The sequence below is a fragment of the Harpia harpyja genome, chromosome 10 (genome assembly GCF_026419915.1).
Source record: "Harpia harpyja isolate bHarHar1 chromosome 10, bHarHar1 primary haplotype, whole genome shotgun sequence".
Classification (NCBI taxonomy): Eukaryota; Metazoa; Chordata; class Aves; order Accipitriformes; family Accipitridae; genus Harpia; species Harpia harpyja.
In genome coordinates, this window is record NC_068949.1 from 26,318,105 (window position 1) to 26,339,320 (window position 21,216).

General features: G+C 36.1%; 1 protein-coding gene across 1 annotated transcript in view; it reads right to left on the bottom strand.

Annotated features, from left to right (window-relative positions):
• Positions 1-21,216, bottom strand: part of ERCC6 (ERCC excision repair 6, chromatin remodeling factor) — a 48,988-nt gene that overhangs the window by 17,660 nt on the left and 10,112 nt on the right. Inside the window, exons 5-7 of the mRNA XM_052798810.1 lie at positions 13,642-13,767; positions 9,687-9,845; positions 4,864-4,999 (exon numbers count right to left, since the gene is read on the bottom strand). Coding sequence (XP_052654770.1) covers positions 4,864-4,999; positions 9,687-9,845; positions 13,642-13,767 — 421 coding nt within the window. The remainder of the gene's footprint in view (positions 1-4,863; positions 5,000-9,686; positions 9,846-13,641; positions 13,768-21,216) is intronic.

The following is a 21,216-nucleotide window of genomic DNA, read 5'->3' on the forward strand; positions in this document are numbered from 1 at the left end:
TTAAATGACGCTAATGAATAGAGGAACATGTGAGTAGATCGAGTAATTCTGATCTTGTAGTTCTCTTCAGCACAGTATTTCAGGGTTTTACAATTCAAAGACAGTATTTTCTCCTAACTTATCACCCTAAGTTGATTGCATTGCATTGTCTTCACTGGGACACATGCAATGTACGAAGACTGGAAGATTTTTGGCAAGCACTATTTCTTAAGGCTAAAACGTTTATGATTTATTCTAAGGACACACCTCTAAGCAAGTGGTTTTTTCCTGTTGGTACCTCCCTGTAGCTACAAGTTTGTTTCTGAAGCTACAAAAACAGGACAATTTTTTTGACTGATGCTTACAGAAATAAGATTTATCCTTTTTAGCACAAAGTAGTGTTTTAAAAAATATTTAAGAGTAAGACCTGAACTCTTCTATAATATTATGTATTAAAAATGGTAATTTTCTTAAACAGAAATTTGTATATTAAGACTGAACTTAAAGAACTAGATGAGTGGTAACTACGAAATTCTCTAAGCATTCAGATACCTTTAAGGCAAGTGTGAACTTAGAGATAGTATCTAGTCACTTACTCAACCATACATCACTTGTGAATCAAAAATGCATTCTTCAGCAGGCTTATCACTATCTCATAACCAACCATTAAGCCCAGAGATCCATAAATTCAACCTGTAAAACCTCTTTATTATTTCCCTGCCCCCAACAAAACAATCTAAATGGCACCATGAAGAGGCTTCAAAAGAACACATTACAATGTTTAATAATGTAAAAGTTGCAATAAAAAGAGCTAAAGCACTTACTACATATTTAACAAGAATGCTACTTCTTGTGGCATGATACTGAGTTTATCTGAGTTTGGTCCTTAACTCAGAAATAGAGCCTTTGGCTAAAATAGAGGTTCCATATGCAGTCATGCCAGTAACTGTAACCTCTGCAGCATATTTTCTTTGCATGTAGATTGCATACTCTACTGTAGTGTGAGGGCAGAACATCTAAAATCTCCAGAGTGCAAAGTCATCTTCAAATAGATGATTCTACAGGTGCAAGCATCATGAACTGACAATTACTTTTGAGGGCTGCATTGTGTGTCCAGCATTTGACTGGAATAAGGGAATGTAAAGTTACGGCTTTACAAATGGTATGTGATTACCACCAGAAAGAATGGTTAAACTCAGTGATACTTGTTCTAAAGATCAAGAAATTGAAAGTTCAGCCTTGATCTTAAAAAATACAGCCTCCTTCCATATACGATATGCTAAACCAAGATAACCAAAGTTCACGTTGCCTCTTACATTCTGTGATATACAAGTGCTCATGTGCCATGAGAAGTTTTGAAACAACAGGACAAGCTCTTTGTACAAAAGGCTTTTTTTTCCCTACACTTACAGAGCTTTCTTCCCCTTATCTTCTGTTCTATACCACAAATAAAACAGTGTTTATGATACACTACATTAGATTTACTTCTTTATTTTCTCTCGTCCTTAGAAGTCTCAGAGCACTCGATATTTACAAGTCACTTTAAGCTACATCAGAATTGAGTATAAAACATAGTAGGAGGTTAATAGCATAAGACAGCACCACTGGATATATTTAGCCACGAATGCTGTGCCTTATTCAAACTGAAAGCTGACTTCACGGGGAAGACTACTACTTAAATCTGGTTCTTCCTACTGCTTCCACCTTAAGCATGTTTATCATCATAGAAGAGCCACATGATCTTCTGTGAGCACAATTAATAATAAAAAAGAAAGTTTTACATTTCACCCAAATGCCTTAAACAAGCTCTAAATTCTTGGAAACCTATCCAACTTGCTATTGTGTCTTCCTTCCATCATCTAAAATACCACTCTGCTTTCCCTTGTGGATAGCTGAAGGCCTTTAAACTGTTATTCATATTTCAAGGGGTGAAACTGGAACTTTGCATTTCTCCCCCTTACTGCCAAAATTGTCTACCATTGTTATTTTAGCAAAGAAATGAAGTAGTCTCTCTTTTGAAGCTTCACATGCTAAAAAAACCCTACACAAATACCATAGCAGCAAAGATATCTAAGCAGGATGTCTCAATGACTCATCTGAAACAGGCTGACCAGATTTGCAGCCAATCTGGTGCTCACAATTCAGGCTGTTATTTCATAATATTATTGCGGAAAACCCTAAAGTTGCTGGCAAAGAAAACTGAAATGGACTGGGAAGAGAGGATATGTCAAGGTAATGATCGGTGAGCCTTTTACTTACCACAGTGCTCAGAAGTCCTTTTGTAATACTAAAGAAGTGTCACTAACCGAAACTATGTGCAAGGTATTGCCTAGTATCAATTTATGATAAAACAATTGGAAGAGATGTCTTCCCCACTCTTCACTGTCAAGCAAATAGTTCTGTGAGCAAGTCTAAAGAACTGGGAGACAGGATCTTGCACTGATGCTTGGGTACCTTAGAAGGTGCAACAGAAAATACCTATTCATAAAAGCAAATAATTTCACCAGTGCTGAAAGATTTAGTATTTGCTAATATTTCAGGATTCCTGACAATGTTATGGCAATAATTACGTAGATCCATCTTACCTAAAAGAGCAACTTAAGTTTTATCAAATGAAATTTCAGCTGTTGTCTTTCTGCTATGAAATACCATCTTGCCTTATGGGATACCTATCATTGCTTAACTCTTTTCCTCCAAAATTCTCCTTCATCAGTTTTAAGATTAATCTTTCTTTGTTCCTCAGAAATCCTTTGTCCCTCTTTCACAGGCCTGTATAGAGCAAGCTGCAATACTGTGTTTTACCATGAACAACCTGCTGGCCAACTACTGTGGGATAATGCATTCCTCAAAATCCATTAAGATCTTCACTGTCTGATGTCCAGTTAATTTCGGGGACAATTTATGCTCTTCCACCAGTCCAGACCATTCTAACCTCTGTTAGCCCAGAGGCTGAAGTGACCTTTCTCACTCCAAAGCAGGTAACAACATTTAGTTCCCCAATCCTGTCTCCTGGCAAGTTAGCTGTCCAGCACAAAACTCTTCTCATTTACTTCCTGATAAACCATGATACACTAACAGAACAACAGGTGAATCCTGGAATTGTCAATTTAATTCCAAACAGGTCTGTGCAACATTGAGACCACAGGTGCCCAGAGACTTGGCTTTTGGCCATGTAAAATTAATCTCAATCAAGGAACAAACATATGTTCTTATACAGTCTAACCACAATTTTCTTATTTATTTCTTAAACTTATTTAAGTTTATGCCTTGTGCCAGAGCATAAGGGCAGAATGGTCCCTGGATGAGTATTATTAAGGTTAACATGTGCAAAAGCAGTCTCCTGTAATGCCATAGGTTATCAGAAGATGGAATTGTCACAAGATCAGCTCAGCACTAATGTACTCATAGCAAGAACGTATATTGAAAACAAATTCTAGGCAGGAGAAAATCACCTGGCCTGTATTTTATGTGATATATTTTCAGTGCACAAGTGTTATTTATGCTAATAAATTAGTAGTAAACTTTTCTTGCAGGTATAAGGACAATTAGAATGTGAAAGTTTTGTTGGGGGTTTTTTGTGTTTTGTTTTTTTTTTTAATTTAGTTTAGTCATGAGCTTGCTCTTCTCTGATTAAGAGGCATCTAGGAAAAAAAATGTGCAGAAGGTAAAGATCACATCAGCAGTGACACTTGTTTAAAGCATACTGTTGCAGCTCTCAGAAGATGAGGCATTAGAGCAGAATTAGAGAACTGAACCTATCTAAAGTGACTACATGGTATCCAAATTCTTTAAGTTGTTGAGTAGGCATTTGTGGGAGGACAACAGGAAGGTGAAGTCCTGAAAATCTGACTATTCCTGCAGATGGAAAAATTTGAGCCAGTCTGTCAAGTGCATTAATTAACAAATACCCCAAAATAAGCACACGCAATTTAATTTAGGAAGACGTGAGCATGTTATTGAGGTCAACAGACTTTTAGGGCTTGAAAACACACCAAGTTAATTGAACAACAGGAAGCTATTAGCACATTAGAGCATGCTATTCTTTTTTTGCCATGTACTGTAACTGCATCAATTACCTCAGAATACATTTAATCAAGTGCAATTAAGCACCATATCATTTTAATGTTATTACAAGAAATTCAATAAATATTTAAAGAGAAATTTAAAAATGCTTGGCCGAATCCTGAAAATCCATTTAAGCATCTGAAATATGAGGCCAAGGGAAAAGAAAAAACTAAGTTTTCCTTGTTTTGTTCCTGCAAGGTACCAAGGATTGAAACTTCAGACAAGTCAGGCTTGTCAACTTAAGAAATGGAGTAAGAACACACATATTAAGAGACTGGCCAAGAAAATTAAAAGACAGAAAAGGCAGTGCTTGAAAAAAAGAAAACCAACAAAGTAACACTGTCATTAAAGAAAATGAGACTAGGTGATATCAATTGACATACTGACCACCTGAAGAGAAATTGCCTGTGCAAGCAAGATGTATTAAATATTAGATCAATGACATACTGATGCACGGAAGTGCAAAGAAAGAATTCACCAGTATTGGAAGCATATATCTGGTGTACAAGCAGTCTAGTCATGAACTTCTAGCATGGACTACACTACAAGCAAAGCTCAAGCAAGAAACCTGTTACTAAGTTTTGTTCAGGCAACACTAGTCTGTATCATAATATAAATGTACTCTGTGTCATCCCCTTTTTGTCCAGTTTCCTAACAAATCTATACAAGACAGTGAACTTTTTGTTCTTTTAAAACAATCAGAGAAAAAGCACAAGCCTGCACAGAAACATTCAGGACAGGGGATTTTTTCGTTTTTTGGCTAGCACAAAAGAAAAAAAGAGAAGCTTCTGGAATTACAAAATGGATGTCAACCATTACCTTTTTGTTGGTATAAGAACCAGTTTCATGGAGAATGGCAACTCTAAAAGGCGGCCACCAAGTGTGGAATTCTTTTACCCACTGATGCATCACAGTAGCTGGACAAACAATCACTGTTGGACCCAATCCTTGGTACCTAAAATAAAGTATTCAACAAAAACCCCACGTTTAACATGAAATAAATACTCCATATTAAGTGGCTCATTAAAATACACACATATTAAAATGATACACTTTATAGTTCAAGTGGAATATGAGCGCTACGGAAATTAATTGGCACTGTTTTTCTGGAAGTCTGCTTTTTGAAGGAAGATGAAAGGTGTACTGCTGTAAGAACCCATCCACTGAACAGTTAATGGATGCATCTATCAAGATAAACACAGAAACAGAAAAGCTCCAAACAATAAGGCATAGGGGAACTTCCTCCTGTGGTAATACAAATCAGGTTTGGGTGACTGCTGTTTCTATAAGAGAAAAGAAATCATTAACAAACAACTATTTTATTACTTCTATTAAAAAGAATGTGTAGCTAGAGTCTCACAAATGGACTTACACACAGGTGTTCTGCTTCATGTTGGTAATATACTGTACAATTATCAACATAATTTACGGATAAGACAAGGACTCTAAAGCAGCAGAATGTATCATCCATGGAGGTTGAGGTCTGAGCTGGGCTTAAACTGTCTCATAAGTTTCTTATTCATAATCATATGATTGTTTCTGAGAATTACTGAGGACATTTGAAACAAAGTCTTTCTGTATTAAGTTCAGAGCTACTCATAAGGTTAAGAAGAGAAAAATCTCTTGCACAGCAGCCAAACAAGAAACACTACCATCACAAACAGATACCAACAATCATACAGGAAATACACTAAGTAGTGGTTACTAGTAGTTATTTTTCAAATATATTTGCTCTTTAAAAAACAGAACAAAATGATTTTGCAAACAAAGGCAATAGCTACAGTTAACCACAGTGATCTGTGTCTGGATAACTATGTACTATTCAAGTGGTAATAAATACACAATTGAAAAGATCACAGTATACATTCAAGATCATATGCATATAGCAATAAATAAGGATTTCCCAGACACCAGCAATACCCTGCTTTAAAAAAACCTGTTAATGCCTTCAGAAACTGCTGACATTAAGAAATAATATTCTTTATTAAAAGCTTATACATATGCAGAATAACAACCTGGATGTTACTAATCTCTTTCATTATGAAAAAATTCTATATAACAACCTTACATAGACTAATTAAAAAAATCCCAGCAATCCAAGGGGAAGTTAGAAGTTGGAGATGCAAAAAATAGCTTAAAACTATGCTACAAATCCAAATAACCACTGCCACTGCTCTTAAAAATATCTATAGCAAAAAAGCCAACTTTCCCAGAACAGGTTAGTTTCTCATTCTTCATGGGCAGTAACAAGTTACCTCTATTTATTCCCCTGGTCTGTATCAAACAAGCTCACATGCTGGGTTTATCCATTCCCCCCGCTCCCCCACCTCAGCTTACACAAAGAGTTCACACTTCCTTTGATCAATTTTCAGAAAATCTACTCCCCCTCCACTCGGTTGTGTGAAACCTCTTTTGTCTAGTCTGGCTCTAACCACTTTCCACCAGCCAACATTTTATTCTTCTCTTGAGAGCTTTTATTTATTTATATAAAAGAGTCATCTAACTTCTTCCAGTCTGCACTGCTTCACAAAACTAAACAAAGCACTCACTCCTGCTTGCTACACTTAGGAGGCATCCTTCATTCTCCTGATCACTGCAACAGATTTGCTCTGCTGCCCATCCAATTTATATTTGTTTTCCTTGAACAAAGGTGACACTAATAACATTCCAAACCAAAGTCTTACTGGTGCCTTGCACCAAGATACTAATACTGCCCTGTTCCTACCCCAAATATATTGTCATAATGTATTCTGTCCCTTTTTCACAGTTGCATTGTACTAATAGCTTATGGTCAATATCATATATGATCAATATATCCAAATCTCTTTCTTCTTCTGTTGCTTCTGGTTTATAAAACCCAAATTCATAGCAAGTATCCTTTATTAGTTCTTATTTAATTGGATGTGATTAGAATTGCAAATAAGATCTATTCCTGCAACTTACTACCAAGAAAAAGGAAGCTGTAGTTATACTATATTTATAATCTTTAAGTACTCAGAAAATCAGCACAGGAAAACATATTGCATTATAACCAACTCTACTGCCAAGCACTGGCAAACCATGCCTTCAAAATGAAACTGAAATGACAACTAAATCCTAGTGAAAATAAAAGGACAGGGCAGCAAGAGCAATACAAATTTTCTGGGGCAATGGATTTTTATTTATGTAAGCACCATGGAAATTAATCTCTCTGCCCCTCATAGCAGAGATTGAGCCTTAATGTTTAATGTGTATGATTATATCTCAGTATCTTGAAGTGCACAAATGAGTATATAATCAGTGTATAAACTTTACGGCAGCGTTTCTCATCTGATCTCTCAAATAAATGAAGCAAAGTCTGTAGTGAAAGGTAACATCTTTGTTAAAAAAAAAAATGTATTTGGAAAGAAGCAAACTTGTGGACCCCCAAGCTCTTAAACAGGTTTCAACAACAGATTTCAACCTAGACACAGGCTAGAGATGGGTTACTTGAAGTTTGCTGCTGCTTTTTTTTTTTTTCTTGTGAAGGGACCACTGGTCTGAAAGCTTATTCGCTTATTCCAACTATCTCAGCTTGTCTAATGAAAGACCTTTCCCCCTCTATAGATCTTGCTTCCTGTATATCCTTACACCACCATAGCTGCAACACTTCTACCGATACCTCACATGACATTTGGCTTTCTGCAGCTGTATGGCTCAGTAACTGTTAAAAGAGTGACAACATTTTAATTTTTGTAATTATTATACTCCATGTAACAAGTAGTTCCTTGCTTCAGCTAGTCTTCAGGCTCCTTCAAAATCAGAAAAACATTGGAATCAGAAGTGGTTTACAAAAGGAAATTTCTACTCCCCTTATTTTAAAGAACACTTTTTCAGAAAATTTCACTGATAGAAAATAAAGCCGAGTATTTTGAATATGAACAAAAGTGACCCTTTTGTGTTAATACTCAAGTGCCTCCAAATACAACAATCTTTGCAACTCTGCACAGGAGCGACAGTATTATCTCCATTTTACAGAATGCCAGTTGAGGCTGGGAAAGCCCGCAGTGCCAGATTCATACAGTAGTACGCTAGCTCCATCTACACATCAAGGTAATTACATACGAGCTAGGCTGGAAGACATTTAAACATGCTGACAACACAACTATGTCCACTCTTAATGCCTGCTTCTCAGCTGGACTGACCAGAAGGTCTTCTGCTTACTAGACTATGTGGCTTTCAGATAGAAGCTAGTTAGATGGTGTTACTGCCTTCCTAGTTCAGACTGCGGATGGGGAAAATACTTGACTATGCGAACATCAAGTTGTTTAGACCCTCTGTCTTACAGCACACAAGCAAAATCAGAGTAAGTTTCACCAAAAAATTAAACCTTGTTTCCTCCCGTGGAATTACTATCCTAGACTCAGTGACATGCACCAGCCACAAAATGAAACTGAACACATTAACTTGCATGCAGAAAGAACATTGCTACTTAGGTGTGCAATTATATTTTGGCCTTTTCAAAGTTTTACTGTAGTTTCACTGCAGTATCTTAGGCTGTAACCGTGTAACAATGTCAAGAGATGTTCCTGAACGATTTCCATCAACTCAGTGGTCCTCCAGCTGGGGCAGGAAACATACCTACACAAAATAATCTGTACAGTAGTATCCTTAAATCAGGCAGCGATAAAGTAAATCAACTGGCCTGACTGAGGGAGGACCTGGAGCTTTTCTATACAAAGGCTACAGTAGGAAGCAACTGAAGAAAAGACAGTGATATTTTCTCTTTAAAGCATTATTTTACAATTCATGTACATGCTGAACATAATTTAAATATGCCTCTATATAAAGTTAATTATTTTTGTTTAGTATAGTACTATGGTATTTGCTTAATTGCATGTAGTAATTTACATCAGGTAAACAGGCCAACAGAACTAGAAAAATCAAGTATTATTCACGTGTGCATTTGTAAATCCAAGAACACTAAGAAGTATCTTTTCTGGTAATTTCACCTATGAAGAAGGAATTTTAAAGCATTGTTCAGTAACAATAAACCATAAAAGGTCTTGTAATAAAGGCCAGTGACTCTAACATAGTTTTGAAAAGCAACAACAACAAAAAAAAAGCAGATGGAAATTCCTCAGTGTAAGTTATTGGTTTTACTATTACTACTCTTTTTTTGGCATGGATAATTCCCTGCCGATCAGAAACTCTAATTTTCATTGCAAATCAGCTTGCTACTTCCTGTAAAGCATTTACCTGGTGGCTTGCCAGAACAAATATTTTAATGTAAAATTTAATAAATGGAACTAAAGGTATTACATCTAATTTAAAATTCCATATTGTGTAAACTATTGATATTAATGTAATTGAGTTTGTAAACAATCCATTTGTGGAAGCTAACCTTAGACACTGTATTGACCCAAAATATCTAGTGCAGCTCATCTGCAAAATGAAGCATCAATGCCTGGAATTCATTAAAAGTGTTACATGTTTAATTTTTCCTGCCCTACAGCTCCATTGTCTCGTAAAATTTTTCCTTTGATGTCCCCCACTAAAAGAATTAAAGGAATATTGTAATTGAAATGTCATTAATAATTCACAGGACCCTCCTCCACCAGCAATACATCTGATGAAATATTAATTGAGCTCCACAGACTGACAGTCTGCAGAGGAGCACTTGCCTGTAATTTGAACCACGAGTCCTGATCTTGCTGTAGCTCAGACCTGCCAAGAAGGCAATTATCTGGATGGTCTTGCCCAATCCCATCTCATCTCCCAGAATTCCTCCTGCCTGCTGGCAGTGCAATTCCCAGAGCCACCTAACACCTGTTTGCTGGTACCTAAAACAAGGAAAAAGAAGATGGCAAATGTTTGATAATACAGATCATAACAGAAAGTACTCATGAATTAATCATTTGGCAAGGTTCTTACACTAGTTACAGTAACATGCTGGATTTGTGTTTTACATGAGTGCTGTATTTACTAAGTCCATACATTTTTGATGGACTCAGACATTACATGTGACTTTCATTCTTTATGCAACACTAAACCATTTCTAATTAAACTGATAGTCATGGTAATTAGAGGGTATTTTATTTCATGTATATTTTAAGTGTTAAAAGCAACTTGGAAAGCTACTCTAACAAAGCATTATCTTTTCAGAAAAGACGACATGTAAGGGTCTAGTAAATTATATTATTTGGAACATATGCCTTGAACTGAAGGAAAAGTTTGACTTGTAAGAGGCACACACTTTATACTCCACTGTGAAAACTGATCACATCTGCCAAAGTATGCTTTCTTTTTACATAAGTCTATTTAATAACATTTAGTCTCTTTCAATGAAGAAAGAAGTCAACAAGGCAAAATGTTTTGCAAGGCAAAACAACAGAAACTATTCCAGTGAATGGGATGCAGTGGAGCATTATTACGTGAGAGTATCAGGGCAGTTTCTACTCCCAGTCATTCACTGGAAATTGTATAAGCAACAATATAAAATACATTCTAATTAAAAGAAGTAGACTAGAAAGCAAGGCTTACGACGGCAAGCTAAAAAGGTGGAGGTAAGATGCTGGACTGAGAATCACTTTAGGACATGCTTTTTTATAATGATATAAAATAGTGAGACCAGTAGGAATAACACACCACATGTGTGGGTTAAATTGAAAACAGAACAAAGAAATGAAGAAACAGTATATTTAAATTGCATTTTAATCAAAATAAAATACATGTTTCAGCACTTCTGTGTCTTTTAACTTGGAGGAAGAACAAGGTTACTGATATCATTTTCCTGATGGCATGCATTCCTGGAGTGCAGAGCACAGAAAAGAGCAAAATTTTTTTTTTTTTTTTTTAAATATGGATTGTTCATTTCAGGGGACTGTCTTGTGTGCATTTCAAAATCCCGTTTCATTCTTTGAACAAATAATATTTAGGACTACTGACAGCTAACGACACTAGTGTCTACAAAGTACTATTAAAAATCAATTTATGATGAGTTCTGTATGGATTTAGAGACTGCTAAACAGAGACAAACAAACGGCTTGAGTAGTTAGATGATCAAAGAACACATCTAATGGTTCAGACATCATACTATCTGCTGGTGTCTCAAATGCATTATAGCAAGAAGCCCTTAGAAAATCCCCTTTTATTAGAAATTAATTCACCTTAAAAATGCAGCAATCTAAAAACAACTATGAAACAGCTTGCAGGATTAGCTATAACTGAGTTAAGATGCTACCATTACTACATTTTATGAAGACAAAACATTTTCTAACAGAAATATTAAAGAATTGGAGAACCTTAATTCCAGTCAGAAGCTGCTCCCCCAGACTAATGTTGAGCGTGTCTCTTCAGAAGACAATCACTCAAGAACTTCCTGACATTATTTTGTATTATTTCTTAGGATTACATCCAGTGCTTAAAAGCTAGCTGCATTTGTAAGCATCTTTCTCACTCCCTTCTCCTGAGAAAGTTTCACAGTAGAGAGTTAAGTTTGTGAAAAATTCTGCTCCAAGGTTATCTAAAAATGGAAAAGATGCAGGTGCTTTCTTTGTATAATCATATAAACATGCAATAATTGCAACTATGCAAAAGTTAAAGTAACACCCCCCCCGCCCCAATAATTTTTTTATGGTTATATAGAGAGATAATCAATTCTTTTTAATCTTATGCTTTCATTGCAGCAATTTTTATGTTTTGTTTTTTACTCCAAAAATACTGTAGAAGCAAAATAAAAGTGTTGCCTGGTCTTCCAAAACAGTTATGTTTGGACTGTATTTCACATGAGCAATCATGCTGTGATGCATGCCTCAAAATTCACCACAGTAGCTAGCAGAGTTTAGCTGCATTGTTGCTGAGACAAAATTGCATTTCAGACATATCAGGGAAATCACACACTGAAAGCAATAATGAAGAAATCTGGTTTCTTGTTTACACAGACAGCATTCTCTCACGCTAAGTGCAGACAGTATAAGGCAATGTTTGTAAGTCAGTCTTGCTCACTATATTTGGTTTTGTTCCACAGCAGCACCAATGGTATTCTTGCTGAATGTTCCTTAAAGCAGACAAGTATATAGAAAAGAAACAGACTGTCCACTTTAACAGGCTTACCAAAGAACGAACTTACGGGTCTACTATTTCTCACGTGAGCTAACTTCTTCGGAATTCAACTCAACTATGCAGGAAGATCACTTACAGTACACTGCTTTACACCTCCTTGGGTCAATATACTTCCATGTTTTGTACTAAACTTGCTCAGAACTTGAAGTTTAATGCCTATTGACTATGGGCCTTCCTACATTGGAGATTTCAGCATTTAAGTTACAAGTCAGACAAATCATTCAATTGATCTTTCTAACCACTTAAAAAGTTTTGCCAACTGACTCATGCTTGCAGGGATACCCTTCATTAGTGAGGCTGGTATCTCTAAGATTAATTTTTAGCAGTCTGCTTTATTTCAATTCCCTTCGGGTTGCTCAGACAACACATCGTTCTCAGGATGATTACTTCTGTAGTACCTTTGGATAAACAACTAGAGAACACATTGGCTGTATATGGTCCTGGTAACCAAGTCATTAATTCAATTCCATTTCAGAGCTAGTGCTTTCCTTCTGAGGAACTGCAGGACAACAGTAATAATTTCTTTGAGGTTAAGACAAAGGGGTCCTGTTGGAAGGGATACCATGCACACTCGTTACAAAGCAGGGCTTTCTGCTACACTAATTACAAGATCTGAGAGAGTTAACTTTTGAAAGAGATGATGTTTTTCCTGCTGTGCCAAATGTTGCCAACAAAAATGAATTCAAGCCTGTTATGCAAGGGAGAGGTTATGGATGAAGTTAACTTGTCAGCTGCTAGCTTGTTTGGGCTGCCTTTTGTAAATAGTTTTTTGAGAAGAACTTGAAAGTGCCACTGGGCACCATGGTCTCAAAAAACTGAAACAGAAAGCAGTCATGTCCAAATCTGTAATCCAGCATTAAATAACTAAAGAATGAGTTGTAGAGTGTTTTCCATCTACTAAAGGAACTAAGAATGTACTTTCCACATTTTAAAATTTTACTGGGCAAAATGTTCAAGACTTTTATAATATGAATTATAAGTAGTTACTTTGAGTAGACTTTGAGTAGCTATTTAAAGAAAAAGTTGTCTATATTTTTTACTGGCAGAAAATTTCACTCACTCCACCCAATCACAGAAACACCTACATTTCTTGTTTTCATTTATCACAACTTGCCAACACCTTATTCTTGAAAGTAAAGTCATTCTACCACTCCAGACTTGAATTAAAAGCAAGCACTTATCAATAAAAGAAAGCATTTATAAAAATAGACAAGGAGAGCTTCTCAATTAGTCATTTAGCTAACAGGCATTCACAATATTCACATCAGGCAGTTATCATCTGTATTTTCATGTAACTACATTTTGTGCTTGTAATAAATTAGTTTCTTTGAGGTTTGATCCTGGAGCCTTCTTTAAAGAAATAATCCTACAGAAACAACTGAAGTAAAAGTTGAGGCATTATTCACTGAAGTAAAAGTTGCAGCAAAGGGCATCCAGAAATCACCATGACTATCACTGCTAATATTATTAACAGCACACAGCACATAATATTAAAATAAAATACACTATACGTACTTAAAAAGCTTTTTGAAGAGAAATCCTGGTATTTTGAAACCCTCTTCAAATTCAGCATCACTTTCTTCAGAAAGTTCCTCAGCTGTGTGGCATTCTTTGTCCTTCAAATGTTCTTTTTGCCACCTCCTAGAGTGACACAAGCAGTCAACGTTCAATTATTGCATAGAAAAGATACTACATGAAAACTACACTGAATTTTCAATCAGGTAAAAACCCAACAAAAATGCATTCTCTGATGTCATGATTTAAATAATAATCCTTTGGAGGAGAGAATTATGCAAGTAAAAGCTCAAAATACCTGACAGATTAAAAGGTGCATGCACTCCTGACTATTTAGTTATAAGCCTTCAGAGTTTTATAGCTAGTTACAATTTTCTATAGACAGAAATACTAATACAATGGAACCAACAGTTAACACCATAAAAAAATCTGGCTACCTTAAATTCCTAAACCTCCATAAAAAACCCCCAGAAAAATATCAATAAAGCTTAGGTATTCCAAAGGTATTTTATTAATTTAACCCAATACTTAAATAACTTCCTTCACCTACAGAAATGTGCAGCAGTGTATAATCTTATACAGAAGACTCAGTTGGAAACACCACCATCTTTGGGGTGACGTGCTCTAAATCTGTTGAGCTGTCATTACTAAGAGAATGAGTTTTTTGAGGTTTTGAAATTATGGACTGATTTGTGGTCTGCAGCCTAATCTTATTTGGACTCTAGGCAGGTTAGAGAATTACCTTCCTGTTCCATTATTTCCCCCCTCTTTTGAAAAAGTCCCAAAGGATCTTCATCATCCAAGGAAATTACGGACTGGTGTTTTAGTGACCCCAAACCATCTACCTGTCATAGTAAAGTGTATGCTACTGCTAGCTGGGTATGTACTAACCAATCAACAGCACTTCACTGACAACTTGGGTTTTGCTGGAATCCTCCCATGAAAGTGCCATTCACTGCAGGCACACTGAATATGGTGTATAAATTGACTCCCTGCAGAAATTGACAAGCTATAAAACAGATGAAAAACATCCTTATGTTCCTGTTCTGGATGCAGCGCAAAAGCAGCCATATTTCATCTCATAAAAAGGCTGAAGGAAGAGACCTGATAGTCTAGAAGTATCTGAAATTTAAGACACGAAGACTAAAATTGTTCAGGTCCCAAAGAACTATAAAGAGTAGCGATAGGATGAAAAGAAGCAAATGGAAAATTCAAGCCAAAAAAAGTAAGTTAAGCTGCCTAGTACTGAAATCTACTGCATTAAGCGACAAACGGCCTCCTGAGTGAGATGCTGTCCAGTCTTTTAACTCTACATTGAAGAAACCCCGGAGAATGCACTCTAGAATAGTCCTGCAGTAACTGGATGGAGGAGGACTTAACAGGATGCAACAGTTTTCCAGTACACCTCCAGTTTCTGAATGACAAACGTTACAGGCGAGTGAATAGTCCATTTGCCTCCTGATAACATTTTACCATTTACCCATTACACAAATGACTTCTTGTTAGCTTAGGTGCCTCTGGAGCAGCAAAAAAAATGGCAGGATAATGGATTAACAGAGTTCTAAAAAATCCAAAATAAAACCCCCAACCCCCTTCCCCAAAACACACTCCATATTCTGGGAAAAAGGATTTCTGAACTATTTAAAAATGTGAGGAAATTCACATTTTCCTCTCTTTTTAAAAAAAAAAAAATTTAAAGTTATTTATCCTGATTTTTCTGTAAAGCTCTGCATTGCTTTCAAGCATTCATGATAAACTGCATCTAGAGGTTGACATGCAAACTGTATCTTATTTCCAGCCTTGCTACGCAAAGTCCACTGTGTTTTAAGCTTATGGGCCGAGCGCCTTATGTTTTCAAAGCTACTAGCCCAATTTTATCCATGCCAGGAAAAAGATGCATAATCATAAAATTTTGAGTTAATTTCTGGCCCAAAGTTGACAATAGCATCAGTTATGGAAACATAACTTAAACAGTTTCATTATCTTGATTTATATCCTGACCTAACTAGCCAAAAGGAGGGAGATAGAAGTCACTGTTAAAATTTTTCCTCAAACAACTGCCCGTAAGACAGCTACCATCCCTGACATTTTGCACTTCCAAGCTGGCAAACAAACCAGAAGACACTATAAAACATCTCAAGCGTTGCTCCAAGTCTTTAAGACTTCAGCCATGCTGCTATCTAGCTCAGTCAAGTTAAGAGCAGACACGACTGGCACAATGTCATGTACAGTACCGTAACTTCTTCCAGCCTGATACGAGAAGTGTCTTCGCCACCAGAGAAAAATCCTGTCAGCTAAAACTGTTTAAAATAAAAGTTGATTCAAGTTTTCTATCTTGAACACAGTAGTGAATGAAAACCCAACCAACCAACCAGGCAATGAAGGTCTAGTGTTCCCCTTGTATTTTTTGACTACATAAGCAATTCTGGGGGCAATTAAAACAATGATGCCTGTCTTCCTAAGGACACTACTCTGCATTCTGTGGTATGAAATAAGGTGAAAATACTAGCAGAGACTCTTCTTGCTGTTAGGTCATTCAAAATCATCTTCCACAGGATCTGCAAACTCATAACAAGACTTAAACTCAAGCTGTGTTTTCTCTAGTAGGCAGCATTAATGGAGTTTCTCTTGTCTTCCTGACCACTTACTTCAGTGAAACTTGTTGGAACTTCCTCTTAAAGGCTTCTGCATCTCTGGCAAATTTGTTTAAAACAAACTTGGGTTAGGAACAAGAGAACAGGGAAGAAGTTCAACACTTCATATACAACCAACAAAATCAGACGCCCTTTCTCATGAAAGCAATCTAATTATGACAGGTTTCTAGATCAGATTTTCACCAGTATCTTTTGAGAAAATACTTACAGTCTGCCTTTCTGGAACCAGTCACAAACTTGGAACCGTGGTATTGTTTTATTAAGTGAAAATAAACACCACCATCTCCAAATATACACTTTGCAATAACTGCCAAAACCAACTGCACTGAAAAACTGACTACGACAATACAATGCTGGACAGGTTTAGAAAGCCAACTTCACTGGAATATATTTTGATCTCAAGTCAGGAAGCCTTCAGAAGCAAAAATTGTGATGGAGAGAAAAAGCAGCATATGCAGGGGAAAACTCCAAGATGGACAAAAATAGTCTTCAGTTTTCTGATTAAAAACTGATGAGCTGCTAATGTTATTATTGCATTGTTCTTATTTCATTACATGAAATCATGTATCCAGTTAAGTAGTAAAAAAAGAACTTACTAAAAATATATAAAGTGTCAAAGTCTCCCCCACAGATACTTTTTATGTATCTATCCTAACACAGGAATGGAAATCTCTATCCTAGACTAGCAGTGTGTTAAATGTTTGATTTAAGCCAATAACATTCATGCTCTGGAGTCTAGCAGACAGATATGATACATTCTAGAGGCACAGCATAAAAATGCATTTATTTTTGTTCAGTACTACAATGTTGGGCTATGAGGCACAGATGGTCAATTATTCTTCTGAGTTCCAGAAAGATCAATGATTCAAATTGACAAATGCTGACAGTCATTGCTTCAGACTGTGTCATTACTGGAACTGAGACATGTCAGAACTTGATTATTTTAACTGGGTTATGACAAGACTCAAACCAAGAAAGAAAACTCCTACTTACAGTAAAATCAAAACAATTCTAGATTACAAAGCTTCCAAAGTGACAGCTAGGTAAAGAGTCCATATTAAACTCAAGCAGGGCAATAATTTGTACAAGAGTTTGCTTCTAATTCTATATTCCAATAGGAATCGCCACTAGCCAACACTGGAGCTTCGGTCTCCCCTGGGAAGAAACAGATTGCCCTCTAGTGTACATTAGAAAAAGTGATCCAGAAACAATCACGAATAAACATTTCTGAGATTAGCTCGTAGCTGTCCAGGAATTTAGGCACTTTACATTAATATAACTACTATATTTTCTGCAAGAAGTGTGACCAATGTTGGGATTTCTCTTAAAATTATTAGATATCTAGAAAACACGTATGTCTAGAATTCGAGCTAATAAATCCCATACTTAATTTTCCTAAAGAAAAGTGTATTTTATATACACTGTATACACTTTACTGAAGTGTGTAATTAGAAAAGCTGTGCTATTGAAGGCTCTGGTACTACATCCATTCCAAAGGTCTGGATATTTTTTTGCCCTCGATTACCAGTTTAAAGAAAAAGCAGCAATTTGTTGTTACCACTAACAACTTTCAAAGTTTGAAGAAGCTATTCAGTTTTTGAAAGCCTGTGAACTTACTGGAAGACATTGTATTAAGATATTCTACACTAAAACACCATCATTTTCTTTAAAAAAGTGTAAATATCTAAATGGCTGAAGCAATGGGAGGACAAACGCTATTCGTTAGACCAGATCAGTCACTTGGTCAGTCTGGTCTTGTACCTTTCCCCAGAAGTCAAACTGTAGAATGAGAAACAGCAGTAGCTCAAAGTTGACTTAATTACATGGTAACATACTGACCATTTGGTCAATATATTCCTTATGCACCTCAGTTAGACATCATTAGTATGCCTAAACAATCAGAAAATACAGGTTTTACTGTATCACCAAGGTCTCTTGAAAATAAAAGCATGACCTTTGAGAAATCTATTTTATGTTGTCCATGCTTACTGACATAAATACAGTATTATCCTGAAAGTGCAGTATAAAAGCTATATATCATACAATTAAATCTTTCATCTAAATAATGTATTCAGATACTAAGCCCATTTCCCACTTATTGCAATACCCTAGAAAGAAATTCTGCAGCCAAAACAGTAATAAGCACAATTTGATTTTTTAAAAAAATACAGTCAGGAACCAAACTGAGTGTTTAATATAGTTTGCATTTGTGAAGCACAATATGTTTTCTGTTTTATACAGCTAAGAATCCCTTACAGATTATTCTAATTTGCTAAATTGAAGCATTCAGCATTACTTTTCTGATCTAACTTTTTATGTCTTGGGTGGATTTAATTGGTATGTCCTAACAGATGAAATACATGCAGTTAGTACCGCAAGTCTCCACAAGTAAATTAAGACTGATGTAGACAATTACACACTTGAGCTTAGAATGAAAGGTGTACTTGGCAAGCGAGCCAAAATATATCTTCATTTGTGTCTTGGCTTTGTCATTTTAAAGAGCAGTTAGGATGCTCTAAGAAAGTATCTTTCAGGAAAGGTAATGTTTAATCCTTTTTTAATTTATAAATCTGAAACATCAAGATATTCAGTGACTCAGATATTTCGAAGAGAGCTAGCACATGAAAACTGACCTGATTTGAGAAAAACAACTTATTTTTAAGCAAATTTTATTTTTTTGGTTTGGTTCTTTGTATCAACTGCTTTGTTGCACTGATAGCCACAACTTCCAGGTACTCAGCTGCCTGGATGTCACTTGGGAGGCATGGAAAGAAGTAGCTTTCCTAGCCTTGCCTTTGAGCACTTGACAGCAATTAAAGAATTCAAACAACTGTACTCCACAAACTATACAGAATACACAAGATAACACAGATATAGCACTTATCTCCCATAACATGACATGCAATTCCTTCCTTGAAGCAGCACGCAGATACATACCAACAAATGTTACGGGAGTAGTGACCATAAGACTGCTAATTTTTTGTTTTGACTCCAAGCTATTACCTTATGCAGATACTGTATTAGTTATGTCAATAGTGTAACACATTAACTACGTATATTATAAGCAGCAAAAATTCCTTGGTTATGCTCAAAACATTAATATGCAAAAAAATCTTGATAAGCTGCAGTTTCCAAATCTGCAAAGTCTTGAGAATAATACAAGAAAACCATGCAGCAGTTTTCTTGTTGAGAACAAAGAAAAGGTTTATTTCCTATGCATTTAATCTGCATACAATGTTACTTTTATTTTGTGATCCTAAGTAAAAGAAGCCAAAACCAGGTGCATTTTCACTCATTCAATAGTCTTCAAAGAAACTGGCTCTGCCATGACCTGACCATTCCACAGGGCAGGAGGCAACAGGTTAAGATTCCAGCAGCACCAATTTTGAACACTTCTAGACCAAGATGGTCACTGCTGAGTACGACAAAATATACATTGATAACATACCTGTTGATGGGGATCAAGTCTCTGAGACATTCAGCACCATCCTAGAGACTGATTGCCTAATCCTCTGGGTTCAGCTGGCAGTAGGCAGTATGAAGGACAGTTTGGAATGATACGCTACTTTTCACTGAATCTTAAACTTACACTTCAGCTGCTTGACAGTATCCTACTTACTTACCTTACTCTCCATAACCCTGATGTTCCTTGCTACTGTTCATTATTCTTGCAAGTTATGATTCACCTTAGATGTTAACCTTTTCAGAACAGAACATTTTTCCCCTGCGTGTCTGCACAGCAACATGGCACCCGTAACAGTAATTAGAGAAAGGCAAGACCCACGCAAGGGAAAAGAACTGAAATTACTGAGAGCATGAGCTGAATTCTGTATAGCTAACTTTTACTTTTCCACATTCCACTGATCACATCTTGCTTTGAGTGACTAGGCCGACCACTGCAAGTAGCCTTTAGCAGGAAAGAGCCGGGTGCTCTCCTGCCTGCCCTGTTTACTGCAGATAACACCAGCTCCTGTTCTGAAAACAGTCTCTTGTTCTAGAGATGCTTTGCAGTCCTGCAGTTAGCTAATTATCATGCTTTAACAACATCATTGTAGTTTCCCCTTGACACAGACCAATCTCTTCAAGTCCCATCTCTAAAGTTTTAATGTTAAGGAAACTCATTTTCAATCTTTAAGAGTGTAGGACTGTATTCAGCGCCAAGCATAAGACTAGATGTTCAGAAGACTAAAGGAATCCTAAAGGATTCTCCCCTGCCTCTCTCTGGGGTAAAATATACCATAATCTCACCCATTCATTTGCATTCAAAAGTAAAACTGACATGAAACAAGACATAAATGTAAGCAAATGACAGCATTTCTATAGCATTCTTAATATGTTTCTTAATTCACTACATTTTATTTTCTCATGGCATTTCCCGTAATGAAGATTACCTGGGGGTGTCAGCATAAAAACGTCAATGTGGACAGCTGCAGCTTAACAGCCACAATAACTGTAGCTATGAAATTTTTAAGAGATGTAGTGTTTTGGTAGCAATTACAGTTATTGATATTTCTAAAATTCATTTAGGCTTTTATTGTAACTTTAGTAACCAAAAGAAACGTAGTCTATGATATGACTTTGCTAAAGATAAATTGTCACAATCTTAACATTATTAAAAAACATGTTTGAATGAATTTAAACTGTGAGTCATATTAAAACTTTCAATCAAAATAAATTAGTCTTGATGAAAACACTGAATTAAAAATGATTTAATATTCGTCTAATTTAAATGTGAAGAGTAGTTTTATTCAATAAAATAGTAAATATTTTACCAATTAAGTACAATTAATTTTTGTTAATGCATCCAATAAAAAACGTATTTCTTTTTGACCCTTTGGACATTGTTCAGATTAGCCTCTTGCTGAAATCTTCTATTCAAGAGCAATAAACTATGCTCTAACTTTGAAAAGCAGCATCCTGG